This window comes from Acanthisitta chloris, unplaced genomic scaffold (assembly GCF_000695815.1).
Source record: "Acanthisitta chloris isolate BGI_N310 unplaced genomic scaffold, ASM69581v1 scaffold7420, whole genome shotgun sequence".
NCBI classification, from domain to species: Eukaryota; Metazoa; Chordata; class Aves; order Passeriformes; family Acanthisittidae; genus Acanthisitta; species Acanthisitta chloris.
The window spans coordinates 681-22,631 of record NW_008653259.1 but is presented as its reverse complement, the minus strand read 5'-3'; the positions used below and the strand labels follow the sequence as shown (position 1 = coordinate 22,631).

At 38.2% G+C, this 21,951-nt stretch overlaps 1 protein-coding gene across 1 annotated transcript; it reads right to left on the bottom strand.

The window, feature by feature from the left end:
- Window positions 1-3,381: 3,381 nt before the first annotated feature.
- On the bottom strand, window positions 3,382-21,390 carry LNPEP (leucyl/cystinyl aminopeptidase; the record flags this gene model as incomplete). Its single annotated transcript, XM_009080128.1, has 14 exons — window positions 3,382-3,513; window positions 4,448-4,529; window positions 5,539-5,679; window positions 6,488-6,649; window positions 7,306-7,490; window positions 8,917-9,073; window positions 9,817-9,997; window positions 12,189-12,277; window positions 13,578-13,738; window positions 16,396-16,527; window positions 19,330-19,461; window positions 19,996-20,109; window positions 20,427-20,581; window positions 21,270-21,390. Coding segments are annotated over 14 exons (1,944 nt in total), but the record flags the coding sequence as incomplete, so codon positions are not given.
- Between the last annotated feature and the right edge of the window lie 561 nt (window positions 21,391-21,951).

Here is a 21,951-nt window from a genome sequence, read left to right as displayed (position 1 = left end):
TCCGGTGGCCAAGTGCCATCTAGTTAGTCCTATAGGTGTCGTATTTGGAGACTGAAACTTGCTGTTGTCAAAGGTGCAGGTTTTGAGGGTTTTTTCCCCCTTTTTCTTTTTTTTCTTAGAAAGGAAGCACAGGAACAAAGCAAGAGGTTTATTTTTGGTCTGAAGCTCTCAGCCTCTCCTCCCTGTAGTATACACTCTCAGATTCCCATTGCATACACTTTAGGCAATGTTATCAGCTGTTTCATTTGGGTATGAGAAGAAACTACAAGCCGTGCTTTTAGGACTGTGCCTGGAGGAGGAGGAGGCACGCAGAGGTGTGATGTTTATGGACTTGCATGGATGCAGGAGTGGATGATGGCTGGGAGGACATAAGGGAGCTCTACACACCCAACCCCAGCAGAAGCTTTTACCTTTTTCTCATGCAGAGGTGGAATAGATGTTTCTCCTTCTCTGTGGCTCTGGGCAAGCCTGGGCAGAACCAGGAGAAAGGGCCCAGCCCAGTATTTGTGGCTGAACTGGTGCCAATTTGATGCTCACTTTGCATGTGAACACGATAGGCTGTATTCAAGCAAAGTAACAGGATGGACCTTTGCCTTCTCTCCCCAGACACTCTGTCCCAGCAGGTATAGTTCATCCTCAGGACCAAGAAGAAAGAGTAGCATGTCCCCTGTGACTTGTTTTGTGAGCTGGATGAAATCTGTGTGAAAGAGGGTGAAGATGTTGCATAGAAGAATACGGCAAGGTAAATCCCTGCTGCCAGCTGAGGTGGGAGAGGAGAGCCCACATTGGCAGTACACACGGGCTCTGCTTTCTGCTCTCTGGGACACAAAGCTTTTGCCACTGCAGGTACCACTGTGAGCAGCTTTCTCCTTTTGCCACCCTGTAGCTCTAGCACAAAAGGGTTACAGATCGGGGGCTGTTTTCTTGCAGTGAGGCTGATTGGGCCTGATGGCTGCAGGTGGATGAAGTTTGAAGATGACGTGAAAGTCGTGAGTGCTGGAGTAAGCCCTAGGTGGCCATTCTGTTCTTGCACAGCTCCTTTGAGCTGAGGAGCTGCATCAATGGGATGATGCTGCTGGACAGTTGTGCCAACAGCATGAAAGACACTGCAGCTGATGTGGGAGCCACACCCCTCCAGGAATGGCTGAGCTCAGTTTGCCACAGTGCCCTTCACTCCCAAATCAAACTCTGCCCCAATGACAGCTCCTTTTCCATGAGTCCTGCTGCATTTTTAAGTTGTTAGTTTGTTAGTCATCCCTCTAGCATTGCTAAGACTGGCTAATTATGCCAGTTCCTAAGGCATCCGAGGAAACATCTGCTTACTCCACTTGAGGCCATGTCCAACACAAGCCTTGTCAGCAAAGCTTGTCTGCCATGCTCTAGGTCTTAGCTATTTCAGTCTTCAATTCCCAGTATATCCAAAAAAGAGAGAATGAAATTTAAGATTTCTCATGGCAGGAGGACTCCAGTACAACTTTTTAATAGGGTTGGAGACTCCATGGCAGAAAAATAATTTTTAAACCTCTACAACTGACATACCAAAAGTATCCATAAACAACAAACAGTAAAATGAAAACAATCTCCCTAGCTTTCCAGATTTTCTTGGTATAGTTTGCTGTCTAAAACTCAGCTCCATGCTATTTCCTCATAATTGTCATTGCAGCATTTGAACAGAATAGCAAATTTTTAAAATTCCACAGCAGAAACCAGGAGGAAAATGAGATCTTCTTCCACCACTTTGATTTTAAATTTTATAAGTATCAATCCTGCAGCCAGGGATGATAGGATAGAACCAATAGAAAAGTGAAAGTTGACTACTGACTTCTCTTTTAATTTAAGAAGTAACTAGGAAAAAAAAGATGACATATATATATATATATACACACACACAAATATGCAAAGATGGAAATAATATTTCTGTAGAGAGTTCCATGATTTATAATAGAGGAATCAAAGTAATAACACATGACAGTATATAAACTCCAAGAATATACTTCATTGCAATTCTCTGCGTATTTTATCGACAGTTCTAAATCTGCTTGCGTGAATCCCCAAAAGGTACATTGGTATATAGCATAGAACAGATCCCCAGATAAAAAGTTACGTTTGCTCTTGCAAGTGTTCTACATATATATACCATACCTCAAAAATGGCCTTTTTTGCTGCTTTTGATAGAGACAGATTGCACTGCAGGTATTTTACCTTTCTAGTGTAGCATATTAAGTTTCTAGTTCCTTTTCTTTAAAAATGATCCTCTTTTGAGGATTTGTCTCACAAGATTTTTCACAACAATAGAAAAACAAATCATTACAATCTAAATTAGAAGCTTTCCTAAAGCTAATAGCATAAAGTGTGAGCAATGTTCACAAATTATATTGTGATATGCAAGTTATTGGGCAATGAAAACCCAGAAGTTTACACAAGTGAAGTGACTGACACATCTATTAATTGCAGACTTCCTGCAACAAGTGGTGAAACTTAAAATCAGTAGTCAAAAGGGCATAAATTAGTAGTCAGTCTAACAGATCAACCAGCCTGGAAAAACACAGTTTGTGTAGCTGGTCAGAGATCAATACAGCAAAATCACTTAAACTGCAATGATTTTTTAAAAATGGCCTTTTTCTGTGAGATGAGAGTCTCAAAACTATGTGGTAAATTCAGAGTAAAAGTTCCAAGGTCACACCACCGTTCCTAGAGATCCCATCTCTAAATCACTTGGTTTTGCTATCTGTTTCTTCTTTTCCAGCCACTTTATACACCCAAAAGTGTATGTTATTAGCATGAGATTTATTTTTTGTAAAGTGTAATTGCTAAAGAACACCATTAGAATAAAAAATCCAAACTTAAATCAAATTGGAATCTTATTTATTTCGCCTCAAACTGGTGTACTTTATAAGATTCACTACTACTTGCGTATCTGAAATATGATTTTCTTTCACAACAGCTTCTATATCTACAAATGTGGAAACCACATACAGTTTTGCATTAAAAAAATCTATTGCTCAATGAGCACTCTGAAAAGAAGTAACAGTTCACAGTTACTCCTTCTTTCTGACCTGACTGTCAATATTAACCCACTGCTAAGAAACTACAACACAACTCCAAAGGAAAGAGCCTAAGTTTCACATATAAAATTATATTTAATCTTTTGTGCAGATGTTTGGTCTATAGATGAAACCAGTTTCAGGACAAATACTTACATATTGCTCATAAATGCTTTAAGGAAAATAAAAATTTATCTGAGGCATGCCCTGAGCTATCTAGACTCCTTAATAGTGCAATGTTGCAGTGATGCCTGGTTTCACCCCGGCTTTTGCAAAAGAAACACGACAACTGCTTGCAGAGCTCCTAAATGGCTGACACACCGCAGTGTTATGTGCACTACAGCAGTTCTTGCAGCTTTGCTAAGTTCCTCTCCATCCATTGGATATTGAGCTGAATTGTGTCAATCGCCTCTTTTACACAGCGCAGTTGAGAACTCTCCTCTGATTTTGACTCAAAAAATGACTTCACCTGCATAGCAAGAGTACAGAAAGAAAGACAAAATTTTAATCAAAATCAACACTGGCCACACAAACATGTTCAGAAGCAAAGGCTACAGGTATGTTGCAGGAAACCCATTTCTGAGAATCATCTGTATCTATGCAATAACCAAACCTTTCAAAGGAGTTCCCTAAATGCAAGGAAAGCATTTTTCATGGGAATGGCAGCAATAATTCATTTGGTTTCAATAATTAATTTCACCAATAAACAGGCATTTGCTTATCATATTCATCACAAAGCAAACAGAGAGCACTCAAAAGTCCTGGAAAAAGAGTCCTGTTCTGTGACAAAGAACTGGTGGTTGCAGGAAACTCTCTTCAGCATTCTGCAATGGTCTCCACACTCACTCATAGTTGTCAACACTAACACTTGAAATATTACAGATCAAACCATAAACACCTATCTCTACCAAATTATCTGAAAGAAAACATTAGACTACACCTTAAACCATTCTTGATACATTAACTTCAGAGACAAGAGAGCTTTCCAATGGCTATTAACCAGCTCTTAGCTGATACTCAACGTCCACAATAGCTTCTTGGGATTGATGACAGCAAAAACAGCATAAAGCAATCTTTATGGCATAGTATCACATTCCAGTGATGCCGTAGGCACAGCTTGTTTACAAAATCTAGACTTAAATTCTATATAGATCAAAAAAGTCTTTGAGGAAACTGTGTGTTCCAGTCAACAGGAAAACCAAGAGTATAAACTGATAACTGGGTTCAACTCTATGATGCAACTCTACCACAGAGTTAGCACATAACCTCTAATGTGTTTATGTATATATTTGCCATGTATATCAATTGCAAAAGTGCCTCAAGGATATTAATAACATGTTTTCCTCATCCCTCGATTAAGTGAAAACAGCATTAGTAATTTTTTGGTATATTAAGCCACCAACCTCAAGCAGATGAGCCTTTGTTGCAAACTGAGAAGTTGACCAACTAACAATATTCTGGATAGTATATGAGCCTAGGTGAAACCTGAAAGACAAACAAGTATTTTTAACTAGGAGACACTTTAAGATGCATGTTCAGTATATGTACATGTTCTTTTCTACTATTTCTATTTCTTAGAAATTTCTTAGAAGTTTCTTACAAAACATTTTTGGTTTGTAGTTAGAAACCATTAAAAGCACTTAAATTTAAGTTTACATATCTTATTTTTCAAAGAGATATATGGTCTTAGAAGTCCAAACCTTTAGTTCCCTATTCCCTCTAAAAATGGCACTTCAGAGCAAAAGATGTGGAAAGTTTTCAAACTTCTATCACAGATCAGGTAGTAAAGAACTGAGAACACCACACAGAGATCTGTATTTGTGGTACATGTTCCAAAGCTCTACAGCCATTGAACGTCCAACCAGATTGTGCTTCGAGTACAAAGTAATATTGGTTCCGAAGAGCTTGCTAGAGCAGACACTTTCATAGAGGAGAAGCTTTTCTAGCAATGTGAAACTATTCCAAATCAAAGCTGGAGTTTAGAAGTACAGGTTTCCACTACTGTTTTTGAAGACTTTGAGGCCAGCTTTCCTGCTGGGTACCTTTCAAGGTACCCTTCAGTTAAGCAGAACATACAGTTCTGAAGCAAGTGGGATTTTTTTGTTACTTGGTCTTGAGAATGATGTAAAAAGGCAGAAAAAATAAATGCTGAATGAATTCCATGGGTTTGCTTTTGGAAGCATTTGACCCACATAAATATCCTGCAAGTGCAGCAATCATCTTAGAAACAGCCACCTTTTAACCGATATACAAATCAAGATACTTTTAGAATTACTATGAGTTTCTAGGAAGCTCCAAAGTCCTCTCGACTATCGGTGAGACTTCAAATTTATGTAGCAAGTTGTATTTCCAAACTCAGATTTTTCAAACATGCTTTACAATTTTAATACCAATAATCTCACATGAATGCAACTTTTATGGTCTTGTGTTTGAAAGAAACAAACAGGAGCTTTTGCCACTGTGAGTCTGAAGTTTCGGATGCATCAACCCTTACTTTCGTGTAAGCTTTTCCCAATTCTCTTTGACAAAGTCCCAGGCCAGCAAATATCCAGGCAAACTCTGGCTAACAGTTCCTATGATATGTGAAAGCTCCTGTGACCTGATGATTTCTCCTTCAAGGCTGTTCTGCATTAGCCTAAGAGACAAAACATATGAAAAGGGACAGGAAAAAACCAATTATTCATATCTTCACATAGTTTTCCTGATACTCCGCAATCAGATGAAAAAATTATATAATACATCAAACAAGCAATTTCTGGCATCTGGAGAGTACCCATGCTCCATTTCAAGAAGACAACTGTACTTACTTAGCTTTAACTTCCAGAAATCACAGTGACCTTAGCTCTAAACCAAGCACATGAATTTTCATTATTGTTGGAAAAGATGAAATAAATTCTAACTTGTAAAAGAAACATAAGAGGTTGAAAAGCGAAGAGAGGAAAGCTGAAGAATAAACTAACAGGACAGCTCAGTGTCCTAGATGCAGTACAGAGATTTGGTCTACAGAGAGGTGTTGGAGCATAATGTAAAATCAGAATTTCATCCAAAGCAAAAATGAAGAGGAAAAAAATCAAACCAAAAAAATACCCCAAGTAGTTCTTATTTTTATTATAAAGATATCCCAATCTTTTAAGGCTCTATAGAAGAACCTGCAATTTTGTGTTACCTGTAGCAGAAAATCTGCAATTTTCTGTTACTAGTAGCGCAAAGCCTTTAAGTTCTATTCTTTTCTCTTTATGCATATTCAGAATTTGGTCTTTTGTGCTGCTCTGTTACAGAAATTATTTTAAAGTGAAAAAAATCAGGTTCTTCATGTTTATGGAAGCCTGTGCAAAACATGTGGATAAATTTTCTTTAGCAATCAGAAATTTTTTCAACAATACAAAAAGATAACTTTAGTATTTTTCATTTACACAGCATGCAACTTTTTAGCTCCTTCATACCAGATCAGCTTTCTGGCATCTTCTGTGCTGGCCAAGGCTTCAATCATTTTGCTTTTCTCTGCTTCAGAAACTGAAGAGGAGTACATCTGTAGGAGGAATTCCCAGCCATCACTAGATTTGGCCCCAACTGAAAATATGGCTTTCATAACATCACTAGGCAGACTACAGGGAAAAACAAAAGCAACAAAACAAACAAACAAAGGGGACATTAAAATGCTCATCTGAGAAAAGGAGGAAGAGAAGTCACAAAATTAAAAGATTAACTTGAAAGAGATGCCTCTCTTTGGAGCAATTTAGTTCTGTAGCAATTGTGTAGTTTGCTGAACTGAATTCATGCCAGTGTAATACTCTCAGTCACAGGGAAAAAGCAAATCATATCAGTCACATGAAACACAGTAAACTGAACAAAAAAATTGAGTAATTTTCTATAGTTCAAAATGCACGTGAATTCAGAGCAGAATGAATTCTGTGAGATAAAAAGGTGTGCTTTGACATTGCTACTAAGTAATCCTCCTTCAGCATGAGCTTAGGAAATGCACATGGAAGCAATTTGTGGCTGGTGTTGCAGTCACACTTAATGACACTGAAGTCTTAAATTCCAGCACAGTTCTTCCTCTCATCTTGAAACATCAATTAGTTCTACATATGGAACAATAAAAGACAGAATTAAGAGCTTCATCAACATTTCACTGTTGGTGGCGGTGTGGTGTGGGTTTTTTTTAAATTTTGTTTGTTGTTGGGGTATTTTTCCCCAAAACAATGGTGGCAAGGTATCAGGAACACAGATAAAAGAACCGGAAGCTCAGTTTTTGTGGTACCTCAGTGTTCCATTAGACTTCATCCACGTCTCAAACATCTCGGTGGCAGTTGTTCTACAGTTTCTTATACCATGGGTACAGGCAAAACATAGCAGTGTTGACCGGAGCTCTCGTTCAGGCAGGGGCCCATCATCTGTCCAATGCTGTTGATCAATTTTATCTCCAAACAAGTGCTCTATCCTATGCTAAAAGGAGGGAAAATTACTAGCAATAGCTATTTCTTTCCAAGAAGATTTTCTATATACGAAACTACTCAAGAAAAAAAAAGTTAAGTTTCAGAACTGTGGAAACTAAACATAGCAGTTTTTCATCTACTTATTCTAATTTACATATGCCATTTCTTATCTGTAGGAATAACATCACATACCACATAGATCTGAAGGATGGGCCAGGTCTGTATCTTAAGTTGCACATGGAAACTCAAGACTACTCTTCGAGCCATGGTTCAGATTTGCATGTCAGTCAGCTTACAATCTCAACTAATTACAACTTCTCTATGTTTAACTGCTTTTAACTTCATCAAATGACCGTTAATATATTTTAGTTTAGCACAAAGAAACAGCCTTTATCTATAGGCTGAACACCCTTCAGTTTTGCAGTTCTGTAGCTTGCCAAATCCACAGCCTGACCAGCTACCACACCTCAGCTGAAACTTCTGAAATTATGTAACTGCATAGACACTGCACTCCAAACTACAGCTTGGGCTGTTTATCGTAGCAGGTCTATTTATCCAAAGCAGAACTTGGAATAAATACTAAATAAGGAAAATTGTTTTAGCAGTGGTTTTTCTTTTCTTGTGTTTCCTTAAGCACTCACTAACTATCCACACCAAGCATAAAGAAAAAAAATCTGCTGCTTTATTTAAACATTTCAGAATCTTCCTTATAGACTAAAACCCTTTACTGATGTTTTACAATGTAAAGCAGCAAGGGTAATTTTAAACCTGTAAATGAATATTGAGAAGCTTTACAATAAGAAGGTAAACAGAGAAATGAAAGACATATCCTCATCAAGAACTGAGACTACAATGTTTATTGCATTGCTAAATCTGTAGCACTAGATTGTATTAATCTACCACAGAACTGGAATGGGACAATGACAACCATTCATCATACTGGATATATGGGACCAGAACATTATTGTTTTCCTATTTTTAGAGAAAATAGTTGGTTTTTTCTCCTGCCTCTATACAAAGCAACTAGATCTATGATCTCCAGCTACTCTGATTTTTGGAAATAACCTTTCTGTACCAGAAGAATGACATGGCTCTGTTTAACTACATATCTGTACTACATTAACCTTTATAGTCACTACAGCACATCCCCAGACACCACTGTGTTCTCACTGCAGTACACTCCTTACAAAACATTTTGGGAGGGTGTGGTGTGGAAAGGGAAGAGGGAAAGGGGAGGAAGCTGGTCCAGAAATTTTAGCATTTCAGTAAGAGATCATTACTACTTAACAAAACCAGGCAAGACCGTCAACTACCTGGAATCCCTATCCAACCTACTGAGTATGTTCTACAGTCAACACTTTAAAAGATACAATGTAACTATAAAGAACATTTCAGCTAATTATCCCAAATTATAATTTACAAAAACTAAGACATACCATGACTCGTGCTGCCAGTTGTTGTTCACCCTTTTTATCTAGAAGGTTGTAAATAAGACTCAGTTGAAACAAAGCTTGAGTGATCGGTGCAGTGCTGTTCTCTTTGTCAAGGTAATCAATCAGCTCAAAGGCCTTTTGCAGAGGGACTCTTCCTAGACTATGGGTCAGTGAATAAAAACATTAAAACTGATTGCAAAACAAAATCAGTCCCTGAAACAAGATCAGAAGTGATGCTTTCCACTACATTAACACAGAGGTAAGTGAATAGAGGAGGTGACCTAAGAAATAATTTAGACATAGAGATATTCATACGTTAACTTTAGTAAGGTAACAACGGTCCCCATTAACATGCCCTCAATTAACAAAAATGAAAATAGGTAAGGATATCTAAAAATATTTATCATAAATGAGGGTACTCAGATACAGGTCGCAGTTTCCAAAGAGACTATGCAGAACACTCAGCCTCACTTGCTCTGACAGCAGTGGTGAAAAGACGTGAGAGGGAGCCAGGAAAAACTTGAGGGGGAAACAGATTACTTTACTGAAGTGGAGCATTCATTGACAGAGTACAGGAAAACAGTCTGCTAGGCAGATTATCAGACACTAATTAAAAGTGTCTCCCAGAAATGTAAGCTATCATGTGACTCTATGTGATGCAAATAAATGGATGCTGCTATAAAGAGCAGGGAGATACCATCTAGCACTGATATTATGGAAGCAACAGTGAAAGAACTTGAAAAAAAATAATTAGTGAATGGTGAACTGTTCCAATAAGGCTAATCAACACAGAATTAAAATTTCACTGAAGCAGCTGTCTCTAGAAACTACATCTGATCTTCTTTGACTTGGGAAAAAACTGCAAACACATACTAGGTATGTTAACCAATACAAAAGTCTTACCCTGCAAGGCTGAAGATATTGTTGATCAAATTGGCTCTGTCTTTAGGACTCAAAGCAGTGTGGTTCTTTTTCAACAGATCAATCAGCATTTTCCAGTCTTCAGCATAGTGTACCATGTAATAGCCATTCATATCCACATTGAATTTTATCCATTCTACCTCTTCTGGAAGTTCAATGACAGCTGATGGACAAACAGTAAGTTAGCAGCATCAACAAATATTTAGAAACTGTTTGTTCAAATCTCAGTCTATGAAGACAGGCAGTAAATTTTCTCACATCCACTACTTCCCCCTACTATGAAGAAGGAACAGTCAGTACAAAGGTTTCATGAGAAGGTTCAAAAATTCCAGGTTGAACTTCTTGATCCTTCTTCTCACATCTGATTGAATGAACAGTATCTGCCCTGAGTTGCATCTATACAGTTAATTACCTCAGTGCAGTAATTGTTCTCCTTCTGTCTAGTCCTCCTTTCAAACAGCCCCATTTCTTCTCCACCCACTTTCATATACATATGTATATATATAAAGAGCAGTTACACATATTATATAAAGGAATAGAGAAAAGGAGATGACCTTAAGTAGATGTAAGATGACACTCTAGTTTCAAAGTCAACTAGACATTAAGAAGAGAGGCTTTGGGAAAAAGTACTTCCTATCAGTTGATTCTACAACTCCTGCCAAAAATGTTCATTTGTACAATACTTACAAAAGGCTTTAGAATTTAGTAAATATTCTACCCTAAACTCTTTTGTACATCTCTCTTATTCTCATATCCTCCACATCCAAGTTTCTACAGCAAGGAATTCATATGATGAACACGAGACAACCAGCAGGGCCATTTAAAGTGAAACAAAAATGACAAAATTGGGCAACTTACTTATTAGTTCTAGTAAGATCAAGAACATGCTCATTTAAACAGCTTTGTTTCTCCATTTTGTTAATTTGTAATTTATTTTTCTAAAAACTCCATCTCAAATGGAAAAGACCATATGAACTGGTCCATTTCAAATGAAAAAGGAATATCTTGAAGGATTTGTAAAACCAATGTCAGAATGACATTAAGCAAAAGTACTTACTCTACTTTTAGTGCTTCTAACAATTTTAGAGGAGTGGCAGTTTGTAAAAATCAGTAAACACTGAAAATGTGGAGATGAACTCTAATAAATTGATTTAAAATTTGTGTAGTTTTATTTCAAAAAGTAGAGGTGTGTAATAGGTTTAAAAATAATTGCCAGTTAAATGCACTGCATAGTAACTTGAACGGGGGGAGGAAAATACATCAGCATATATACGGCAATGAGTCAGACCATCTTCAATCAAATGTGAAAACCTCTGCATGTCAGTGGAAAGAAATCACAGAATCATAGAATTGTTTGGGTTGAAAGGGACCTCAAAGACCATCTCGTTCCAACCCCCTCACCAGAGGCAGGGACACCTTCCACTAGATCAGATTGCTCAAAGCCCAATGCAACCTGGCTTTGAAGACTTCCAGGGTTGGGGCATCCACAACTCCTCTGGCCAACCTGTCCCAGTGCCTCACCACTCTCACAGTAAAGAACTTCTTCCTAATATCCAATCTAACCCTACCCTCTTGCAGTTTGAAGCCATTCCCCTTTGGCCTGTCACTACATGCTCTTGTAAAGAAAGAGTCCCTCTCCATCTGTCTTGTAGGCCCCCATCACCTACTGGAAGGTCACAACTAGGTCACCCCAAAGCCTTCTCTTCTCCAGGCTGTATAACCCCAGCTCTCTCAGTCTTTCCTCATAGCAGAGGTGCTCCATCCCTCTAATCATCTTGGAGGCCCCTCCTCTGGACTCAATCCAACAGGTCTATGTCCTTCCTACACTGAGGACCCCAGCCAAAGTGATTTCAGCACCACATAAAATTGTATAGTAACTATACATTTGGTAAGGAGAAAATCAGGGCTGAATACACTAGCAATTTAGAATTCAAACTTATCACCACAGCAAAACCAGAGAGTTTGTGTGAAAAGATGTAACAGTTTTCAAGTTCAACAGCAGCATTCTCAAAAACCTAATCTGTACCAGATGCAGTATTTTCTTACACAATTAAATAAATAATATTTCAGTGGAAAGTTACCTCCTCACATTTCTGCAAACTGGCAGAGCACTGTGATGAAATGATTACAGGCTTTTACAAATTCCACACCTGTGCTTCTGTTCCAGTTGCTGTCATTTATTTGTACATACAATGCTACAGGGAGTCGGCTCTCTAATGATGACACCACCAGCACTGCTTGGCTCCAGATCTCTCTAAATATTTTGTACTCCATATGTCTTTACCTTCACATCTTATGCAAGTATATGCTCAGAAAAATTCTACATCTATGTAACATAACTTTGAGTCACATACCTGACTTCTGATCCAGTAAATATGCATTAGTACAATGGGTAAAGTTGCACCTACTAGTTACATAGGTGAGAGGAATATGCCACAGATAACTGTAAAAGAAAACAAATGTTTGCTGACATATCATATACATATTATCTGTCTTGATTCACCTCAGTCTGATGTTCTGCTTTCCTGAAATGTTACAAGTTTTAATTAAAAAAAATAATTTGATTTAAGTGCAAGACTCAAATTCCAAAGCATAGTAACAGAAACCATAATTAATTGCATACCACAAAGACTGTCTCAAGCAAACTGCAAGCTGGAAGAATAAATGCTATGGTGGCTCACAATAATGATAAGGATGTAGTATTTAGAAAAAGCACAACTTTGAGTGGGATGAGCAAGTTGCATGTATCAAACCAATTTTGACAGGGACCCCTTCTGTGTACGACTCACACAGAGTGCTCTTCTTCAAAACCTTTTTGTGTACTCTGCAAATTGACATTGACTAGAAACAGAAACATTACTAAGCCTAAAACCCCTTCCCTTTTTCCCTTACAACTACACATTGCTTTTTTTCCTTGACATAACAAAAATAAAACAGAGACCTGTAACTTCCTGCATTTCAAGATACAGAGGCCTGATCTTCTGCAAGGTGATGCAAAGGACTCAGCTCCTGTTAAAACTTCAAACACCTGAATAAGCCCATCCAAATCTCAAAAAAAATACAAACTTGTGTATTTTAGTTTGTTAGAAAACACCACTGAGGTTCATAATATAAATTATATTTGCAGTAAACTAAATTTTGAAATTACCAGCTGCCACATCTTTGCTTCTTCAGTATTTGCATATGCAGTTCCTTTTAGATTTTGGTACAATGGATGTTGCCTCTATTTTATATTCAGTCATTTGTTGTCATATGGTAGTGCCACCTTAAAATTTTCAAGGGAAGAAAGCTTTGATTCTAGCTTCTCTACCTTCCTCTAAACAAAGCCCAAGATGTACACTGAATTTTGGCAGGATGAAACAGAGGTTCTGTAAACTTCTGCAACCTGCCTTTCTTCAGCTTCTTGTTAATCACACAAAACTTTCTGAAACCAAAAGAAAATTTCAGAGATCTGCCTTTTGGTATTAAAAACCAATTCATCATGTCAAGCTTAACAGCTTGAGGAAAGGCTGCATATAAGAAACAGCTTACAAAGGATGTCACAGATTTTTATCAGTTCCTTGTGTAGAAATAGACATGGACCTTCAGGCAGACACTATATGCATGAATTTCTGTGCCAAATTCTCTATTGCTACCTGCTTTCAATTAAAACACTAGAGCCCCTGAATACAAGCTGTTCGAGATTTAAGACAGATATCTATAGCTAGATTTTCAAGAATAAAAGGTATTAAAAAGGTAATAACCTTGCATCTGATGTCCAGTTTTCTGGTTCTGTACGATACAAAAATTTCTCTTGTTGTATAGAAATAATCTTTCCCTTTCTGACAACAGTGACTAAAGGAAATCCTTTAAGCAGAATCCAAGTCTTCATCATTTTTTTTACATCTAGCGTTCCATTGGTAATCTGTAAAAACAATCATAACATAACAAGAAAATAGCAAATGGAGAACACTTAACTTCCTACTTAACTTACCAATTGAGTGGTGGCATGATTTTGCACGTGTAAACATTCACTTTGACAGCGATCTTGTAAATTTCATAAGCAACAATTTAGGGGACCACATGTGTTTTATTTTAAGGTGAGGGAATCCTAGCCAAGCAGCGGAAAGACAAATTGGAAACATCAGGTAGGTTGAACTGGTATGTAGTAAGAGTGGAGAGAGAACATTACAGAAAAGAAATTTACAGTAAGCTCCCAAGCTCCCCCCTACCCTTTCTCTTTCCTTATTGGTATGCTGGTATTATGTGGCTGTTTCAGATTAAAGATCTTCCTTTAATTCTGAAATGAATATTAGAAATTGAAGTGACAGTATTTGTACAACAAAAACTTCATATCTTTAGTATCTTTTTTTCCCCCCTCCCACTTACCAGCCTTTGCATAGCTTAACCTTCAACCTCTTCTAACCTCTCTCAGGAACTGTTTGTACTACAACACCCCATAGAGTACAAGTACTTTAGAATGTCTGTGTATTATCATCTCTTTATTAGAAGAGATCATCATTCACCCTGAAAAAGATACTATGTCCCCTAACTTGCAAAAATGTCGTTTAGATTGAGCTATCAGGAACATAAGGAAATTAATATATCATTATTCAATTACATTTAACTTTTACCAACCTATACTGTGTCTTTCTCCAGTTTACTTTGTCAGCATCTTACTTTGTTCTCTCTCTTACTTACACTGTTCTCTGTTCAAGCCAACAATAACATGTACAGTTAGCCCTCATGGGGAAAATACTGCATTATTTATGTAGAGAATGGCCATAAATTTATCAAAAGCTTCAAATCTATAGAACTTGGAACAGTTCTCTGTCACAACAGTCACAGACTGGCATCAATAATAGCTCATCACTAGTTGGCAAACCAGAGATTGTATATGACTAAACAAGAGGCTGTGACCTCTTGTCCTGTTGCTAAGTCATGCAGGAGAAGAGGTTGATCCCCACTTTTCTACCACCTCCTTTCAGGGAGTTATAGAGAGTGATAAGGCCCCCCCTGAGCCTACTTTTCTCCAGGCTAAACACCCTCAGCTTCCTCAGCCCCTACTCATATCACTTACTTGCTATGCCCTTCTCTGGACATGCTAGAGATGCTTTTTTTGAAATGAAGGGCCCAGAACTGGACAAAGTATTCGAGGTGTGGCCTCATCGGTGCTCAGTACAGGGGAATGATCCTTTCCCTAGTCCTGTTGATCCAAACCAGGATGCCACTAGCCTTCTTGGCCACATGGGCATACTGCTGGTTCATGTTCAGCTGGCTGTTAGATCAGCACCCCCAGGTCCTTCACCACTGGGCAGTCCCAAGGCTGTAGCACTGCATGGGATTGTTGTGACCCAAGTGCAGGATCTGGCACTTTGTCTTACTGAACCTTGTACAATTGACCTCAGCCCAGCGATCCAGCCTGTCCACAACCCTCTGCAGAGCCTTTCTACCCACCCGTAGATCAGTCCTGCCCAACTTGGTGAAATCTGCAAACTGTCTGAGGGTGCACTTGACCTCCTTGTCCAAATGATTGATAAAGATATTACACAGGACTGGCCCCACAGCTGAGCCCTCAGAAATACCACTAGTGACCAGCCACCAGCTGGATGTGGCACCATTCACCCCCACACCCGGGTCTGACTGTGCAGACAGGTTTTAACCCAGCAAAGAGTGCACCTGTCCAAGCCATGCTGCCAGTTTCTCCAGGAAAATGCTATGGGAGACAATGACAAATGCTTCACTGAAGTCCAGGTAGACTACATCCACAGCCTTTCCTTCATTCAACTAGGAGATTAGGTTGCTCAAGCAGGACCTGCCTTTCCTAAACCCATCCTGACTGGGCCTGATCCCCTGGTTGTCCTGTATGTTCTGCATGATGGCACTCACAATGATCTGCTCCTGGCACTGAGGTTGGGCTGATAGGCTTGTAGTTCCCTGGATCCTCCTTCCTTCCCCTCTCCCTCCTGCTGTCTCTCCATTCTCCTTTCCCTGACTCCCACAGGCTTGCTGACTCTTGTCCTTGCTCTCTTGCTGTCTTTCTTGCCCTCCAGACCCAGACAATGTCTTATGCCTGCCTTATAATTTGAGACTTGCTGAACAAAATGTCCCCTACAAAGTTTTCCTAAAATTCCAGAAGCACTTTTTGAAACAGAAGCTATCAGTCAAAGTCACAGTAGTAGAGAGTAACTCAAGACGTCTACAGATGTTGGATTCAGCTGTTCCTTCGAAGTAAAATTTGTTACGCATTTAAGATGATTACTTTCATTCTGATTTCAACACACCACCAATGTAACTCTAGAGATGATATGTCCATACTGATGTGTCCACATATGTGGATATGAATGGTAGTACATACACACTCACAGTGCTTTTTTGGAATGATGTTCAATGTAGTCCTAGAATCTACACAAATCTCCATGTCTATATGACACGACTTTGGAACAGGATGAGCAAAAACCTTCAGAGGATTTGCCTGCAGTCTGTTACTGCACTTCTCTCATAAACAAGGAAATAAATGAAAATTTACAACACTCTTAAAGAGGTAAAAAATAAAAAGAACAGTGTGTTGAGCATGGATACCTCATTCAAGCTGTCCCACAGGTCATCACTCTGGGCAGTTCCATAGTTGTGATTATGCAAGTATACCTCAATGCCAGCTTGGAAAACATCCTTAGTAAGATAATGCTTCAGCATCAAAAGAAGTGAAGCTCCCTTCAGGGAGGAAAAAAAAAAAAAAAAGAATTGGTAAATTAAAGTTACAGGACTTTCTGTACCATATACATATTATAGCTCTTTCTCAGTACAAAAACAACTCAGAAGCTAGCAGCTTCTATTCCAAACAATATGATTTGAACAATTACCTTAACAATGACTTGCCTTGGAAAAAATGGGTTATTTAGTATTACATAAAGTCCAAATACAATTACAAGAAAGGCTAATATGGCTTGGAATTTTTTTTAAAGCTGCTTTGGATAAAACCCCCATATTTTAAAATATTTTAAAGGCTCAAATTACAGTTACAAAAGAGGCTGGTGGAGTGTGACGTTTTTTCCAACTTATACCACATGACAAATATTGCCTTATTACTGACTAGTCTCTGCTGGCTGCCATTTTTCATTACCAATACTCATCCATATGGTACAGAACTGCATTTGTGAGACAGTGTTTAGCAGTCACATGACTTGCAGTTATATCAAAAACCTAAAAATACAGGAAAAATATAAGACACACTTAGTAGCCTGGAATTGACTGTAGAAGGACAAGAGCATTTGACAGTGTTTAAATTCAGCCATGTTTTGTTAAAAAAATAAATAGTAACTAAGTAGTTCTAGCATCAAAATGGCAGTCTGAATGTGCAGACAGAAAGGTGTTGGGTTTTGCTTTTTTAAAACATAGCTGAAAACCATTTTTATTACCATGAAAACGTTACTATGTCATAGTCAGTAATAAATTGCCAGAAGACTTGCATACTGTACAACTGAACACATATGAGCAGCCGAAGATCATGAAAAGTTTGAAAGTGCACTTTATATCTTTGGTACTATTTCTGAGAAAGGAACAAGAAATAAAGAAGATTTTAAAGAAAGTAAGTATGATTCTTGCACATTCCAAATTCAAGTTTTGGAATTTGAGAAGCATCTTGCCTGAAACTGAAGGCTGCCTGGTTATTCATTATTCATCAAACTACAGGAATAGCCCTTGCTTTTAATAATATGGCCATAATTTCCTCTCCTGCACACATCCATACTTCACCTACAGCTCTGCTACTTGTTTTTAATTCCTTCCAAACACACTGTTGTTGCAGGTGGATTTTATGCCACCCTAGAGTGTTGGTTTAGTGATAGTCTGCAAAACAGCCAGGCTAAAAATAATATTGTACAATAATTCCTATTCCAGACAGTACAATGTAGAGGCCACCAAGCAATCTGTGTCAGTTTGCACTACAGTAAAACAAAGTTGTACAGTTCAAAAGGAGACCGCTTTTAGCTGATTAGGGACTATGTTGCAAGTGTCTTCCCACTCAGATTGCCAAGGGCTTTAGCTAAGCCATAGGGCTGAGAGTAGTGGAATATGAAGACTGCATGCATGAATGAAAAGCTATGCAATCAAATGCTCTGAAACACAGAAAGCAGTCATGAAAACCCCATTTCTGACAACACAAGGGCAAAACCTCTTTTGGTTAGCTCTTAGACTCAAAGTTACAGGTTGCTACAATTCTATTCAGAAGGTGCACATACTTATTAGTAGCAAAAAAGTAATAAAACAGTTCTCCAAATATAATGTTGTATTAACTGACTGAAACTCCAGCCCAATCACTTAAGGAATATGTACAATAAAATTATATAGAGGAGTTTCAACCAGAGGAAGAGTGACAGAATGTGTATCAATAAAGTTATTTGGCTACAGCCATGATTGTGTCCAATGCATTGCTTCCAGAAGCTCACCAAAAAGGGAATTACTTTAGACAGCAACTCTGAAGGATGAAACAGTGATGCCTTTTGACAAGGGGAGAGAAACCAAATTCATTTCACAACCAAGGTAAACTCAAAATCACATGTCTCTGTTCCTGTAGTTCAGAAAACAGAGTCCAAAATAAATGGAAGCACATCACTACTGTAGGTCTTTCTGGCATCTCAGACTACGCAATGATATCAGACAACATGTATTGACCAATTGAGACTTGCAAACAGAAATTAGTGGAGACAAGCAACATGCCATAGGACTGCATTCCTCTGAGCAGAGGAAGATGTAGGATTCGACTGTTTTCTGGCAAACACTAGCTGTCTAATTAGATGAACGTATGAGAGAGTGATGGAAAAAATATCAGCTAATCCAAAACATATAAAAGTCCTCCTCCAAAACTACCAAAATCATGAGACAGAGTATCTAAAACCTGAGACAATGTGAATAGAAGTTTTGCAAACACAGGTATTTCTTTTCTCATGCATTTTTAAGTGAGGCATAATGAAGCTTTAAAAACATAAGCCTCACAAACAACCCTCACTAGATAGTAGAAATAATCAAGTTTCAGACAATTAGAACAGGCAGTGAAATAACTTCATATTTCAGAGGCAAGCCTCCAGGTCAGGAAGTCTCTAAAATACTGGGTTTTTTAAAGCAGGAAGGGTATAAGGAGACGTGATTACTTCAGTATGTGCCTTACTGCTACTTTTTTTCTTAAGCACTTGTTTCAGACTGCTATAAAAAAAATAAGGTATGGCCAACTGGATATTTTGCTTCACTTACCAGATGCCCCCTTACATCTTCATGAGTATTACACTTTGTGCTCAAGCACTCACCAAGATGTTAAGTAAGGACACAAACACACACATATAATATTTTCCTAATTAAAAGCTATGTAGTTGCTCAGGAAGATTACTGAGAAATCCTGTATTGTTTGTGCTAGGTGAAAGTAACCTCCAAACATTCGCCAGTACATCCTTACTTACCTGTGATTCCACATTCATGCTTTCAATAGCTACTATATCACTTTCCAAATATGTTTACAGTTACCTTGATATAAGAAAGTACGTCAAACATTTCTTCAATTTGTTCTGAAGACTGAACAGCAGAAGAGACTGGACGTGAAGAATTTAAGGAATCCTTCATCATAGCCTTGAAAATTAAATTAAGGAAATCTTCATCCTAGAAGAGACACATTTGTCAGAGTCTAGAATGTTAGAACATATACGGCAGGCAGAAAAGTAAAAGTTGTCTCTGCTTTGCTTTCCATTTGTCTAGGCAGCAAAAGAATTGCCAGGGCAGCATTTATAAAACCTAATCTTTCCCTGATACATTTTAGCAGTGGAATTTGACTTTTGAGTTTGCATCATTATGTCGACCCTTTAGCTCCTGTCTCAGGTAGATGTGTCATTGGCACTAGACAAAATAAATGCACCTTCTAAATAAGTATGTGTAGAATTTCAAATTTGGCTCACCCACGTTTTCAGGTCATTTACAGGACCTAGGGAATACAAAAGCATGACTTCTTTTGTGTGGTTTAAGCATGAAGTCTAGGGAAATTACTCACTATAGTGATGTTTGTGTGAACGTAAACAACACTTTATCTAGTGATTACCAAACTCTCTTACTTATTTTCTTCTAGAATGAAGATATTTGAATACATCGTATTAAACTATCAGGGAAGGCACAGTGAGTGTAGTTACAGAAAGTACTTACCGAATGCAATTCTGGGAAAACCTCCTCCATGGCAAAGTATTCCATGAAAGTGGCAAATCCCTCATTCAGCCAGAGATCGTTCCACCATTCCATAGTAACTAGATTGCCAAACCACTATGAAAGACCAAAACCACCATTATTTTCTTAGAATTAAAATCACATGAGTACAGTAACACTCCACTCATCCTCTGCTTTATCTTGTGGCAAAATCAAGTACAGTCAAAACCACAGTAACACTTCTGCAGGAACCACTCCCTAAGTACATCATGACAGAGCTGCACTCTGCCTGTTGTACTGTAGAAAATACACCTGCAGGTGCTCTGAACAGATGCAATGCACAACCCAGTCACGGTAAGGGGAGGGAGGGTGACTTTAAGGACAGAACTACACTTAAAAAACCAACAACAGTAATAACCTCCCCAGTCTACTACCTGATGAGCAAGCTCATGTGCAATCACTGCAGTTATTAACTTTTTATCCTGCGCTGAAGAAGTATCTCTGTCAAACAACAGTGCTGTTTCTCGGAAGGTGATCAAGCCCCAGTTTTCCATTGCACCAGACTGAAAATCAGGAATTGCTACCAGATCTGGAAAAAGATTTGAAAGAAGCTTTCGAAAATTGCTAGTTTAAAGCAATCCTGTCTTTCAAGCCTACCTATTATATTAGAAAAATCACTAAAACCCTCATTTTTTAAATCCTGTGGTATGGACACATGTCTCAAGCACAGAAGCCCCACAGAGTGATAACCTTGTTCGTCGAGCAGTACTCTGGCAGAAACAACTTAAAGCACTACTCAGACACTGCCTACAGATCTTGCAGGCACAGAACTAACAAGGAAATGGGGTGGCCCCTACTGAAAGTAGTGTCTTAGAGGACTGCATTTCATCATCTTTCTAGTTAAACTAATGCATGCAGAGAAGTCACACTGCAGATCTTGCACTGGTAAGTATAGTACACAGACTGAGTATTCTGTATCTTCCTATCAAACTACATCACATTAAATTTACACAGAATTAGTTCTATGATGCTATGTATGAGTATAAGCAATCTGGTTACAAAAGCTCACCAAAATTTTTCAACTTAGGACTCACTTAACATTTGCAGTCAGACAAACACATAACTAATTTTAAAAATTATTGTAATAATTTTAATACATTTGGGAATTTCATTTCACATAAATCTTATTCTAACTTTTTTTTTTTAATGAAAATTCCCCCGCATTTTTCAGATCAGGGCTGCTTCTTCTATTTTAAAAAAATGTTCGAAGAACTTACCTAATTTTTCAAGAGGGTATTCCATTAAAAAGTATTTTTGATAAAATTCCAGAAGTTTCACTGCTGTGTCTAGGGCATACCCAACCTGGTTTAGATGCTGGGGTACGGCATAAACAGATACCTGGTCCGAACAGAGAAAAGATTTTGAAACATATCGCTACAAAAAGACTTATAACTAAAGAAGGAGCTGGCAGGAATTCCTGAAACAGACAGGACACAGTTTTAGGAGTATGCACACAAATTACGAACACTGGTTATGAAGCTCTCAATAAAAAGACAATTTTTCTTGCAAGATCTTATTAACTAGTCAAAATACAGACTGACTGTCCAACTGACCAATGTATATGCAAGAACAACTCAAGGCTGACAACTTAAAGGAATGTGTTCAAGAAGAGTCTACATGACACAAATTGATCCATTTTGATTTTACTCCACCATGAGTTATTAAGTAACCCTCCCTGCACACCTCAGTTAATCTACATGTTTATGCTATCCATATGAGAACACTAGTATAACCTGCAAGAAATTCTCTCAATAATAATTGGCATAAAGCTGATCCATTCCCCTGTCTAAGGAAGGGCCACATTACACATGACATAAGAAGCACTCATAAAAAATGAGAGGTTATAGTCCCCCTTTATTCATGTTGAAGTGTTTGTATCAACCACTTGGTTTAGGTTAC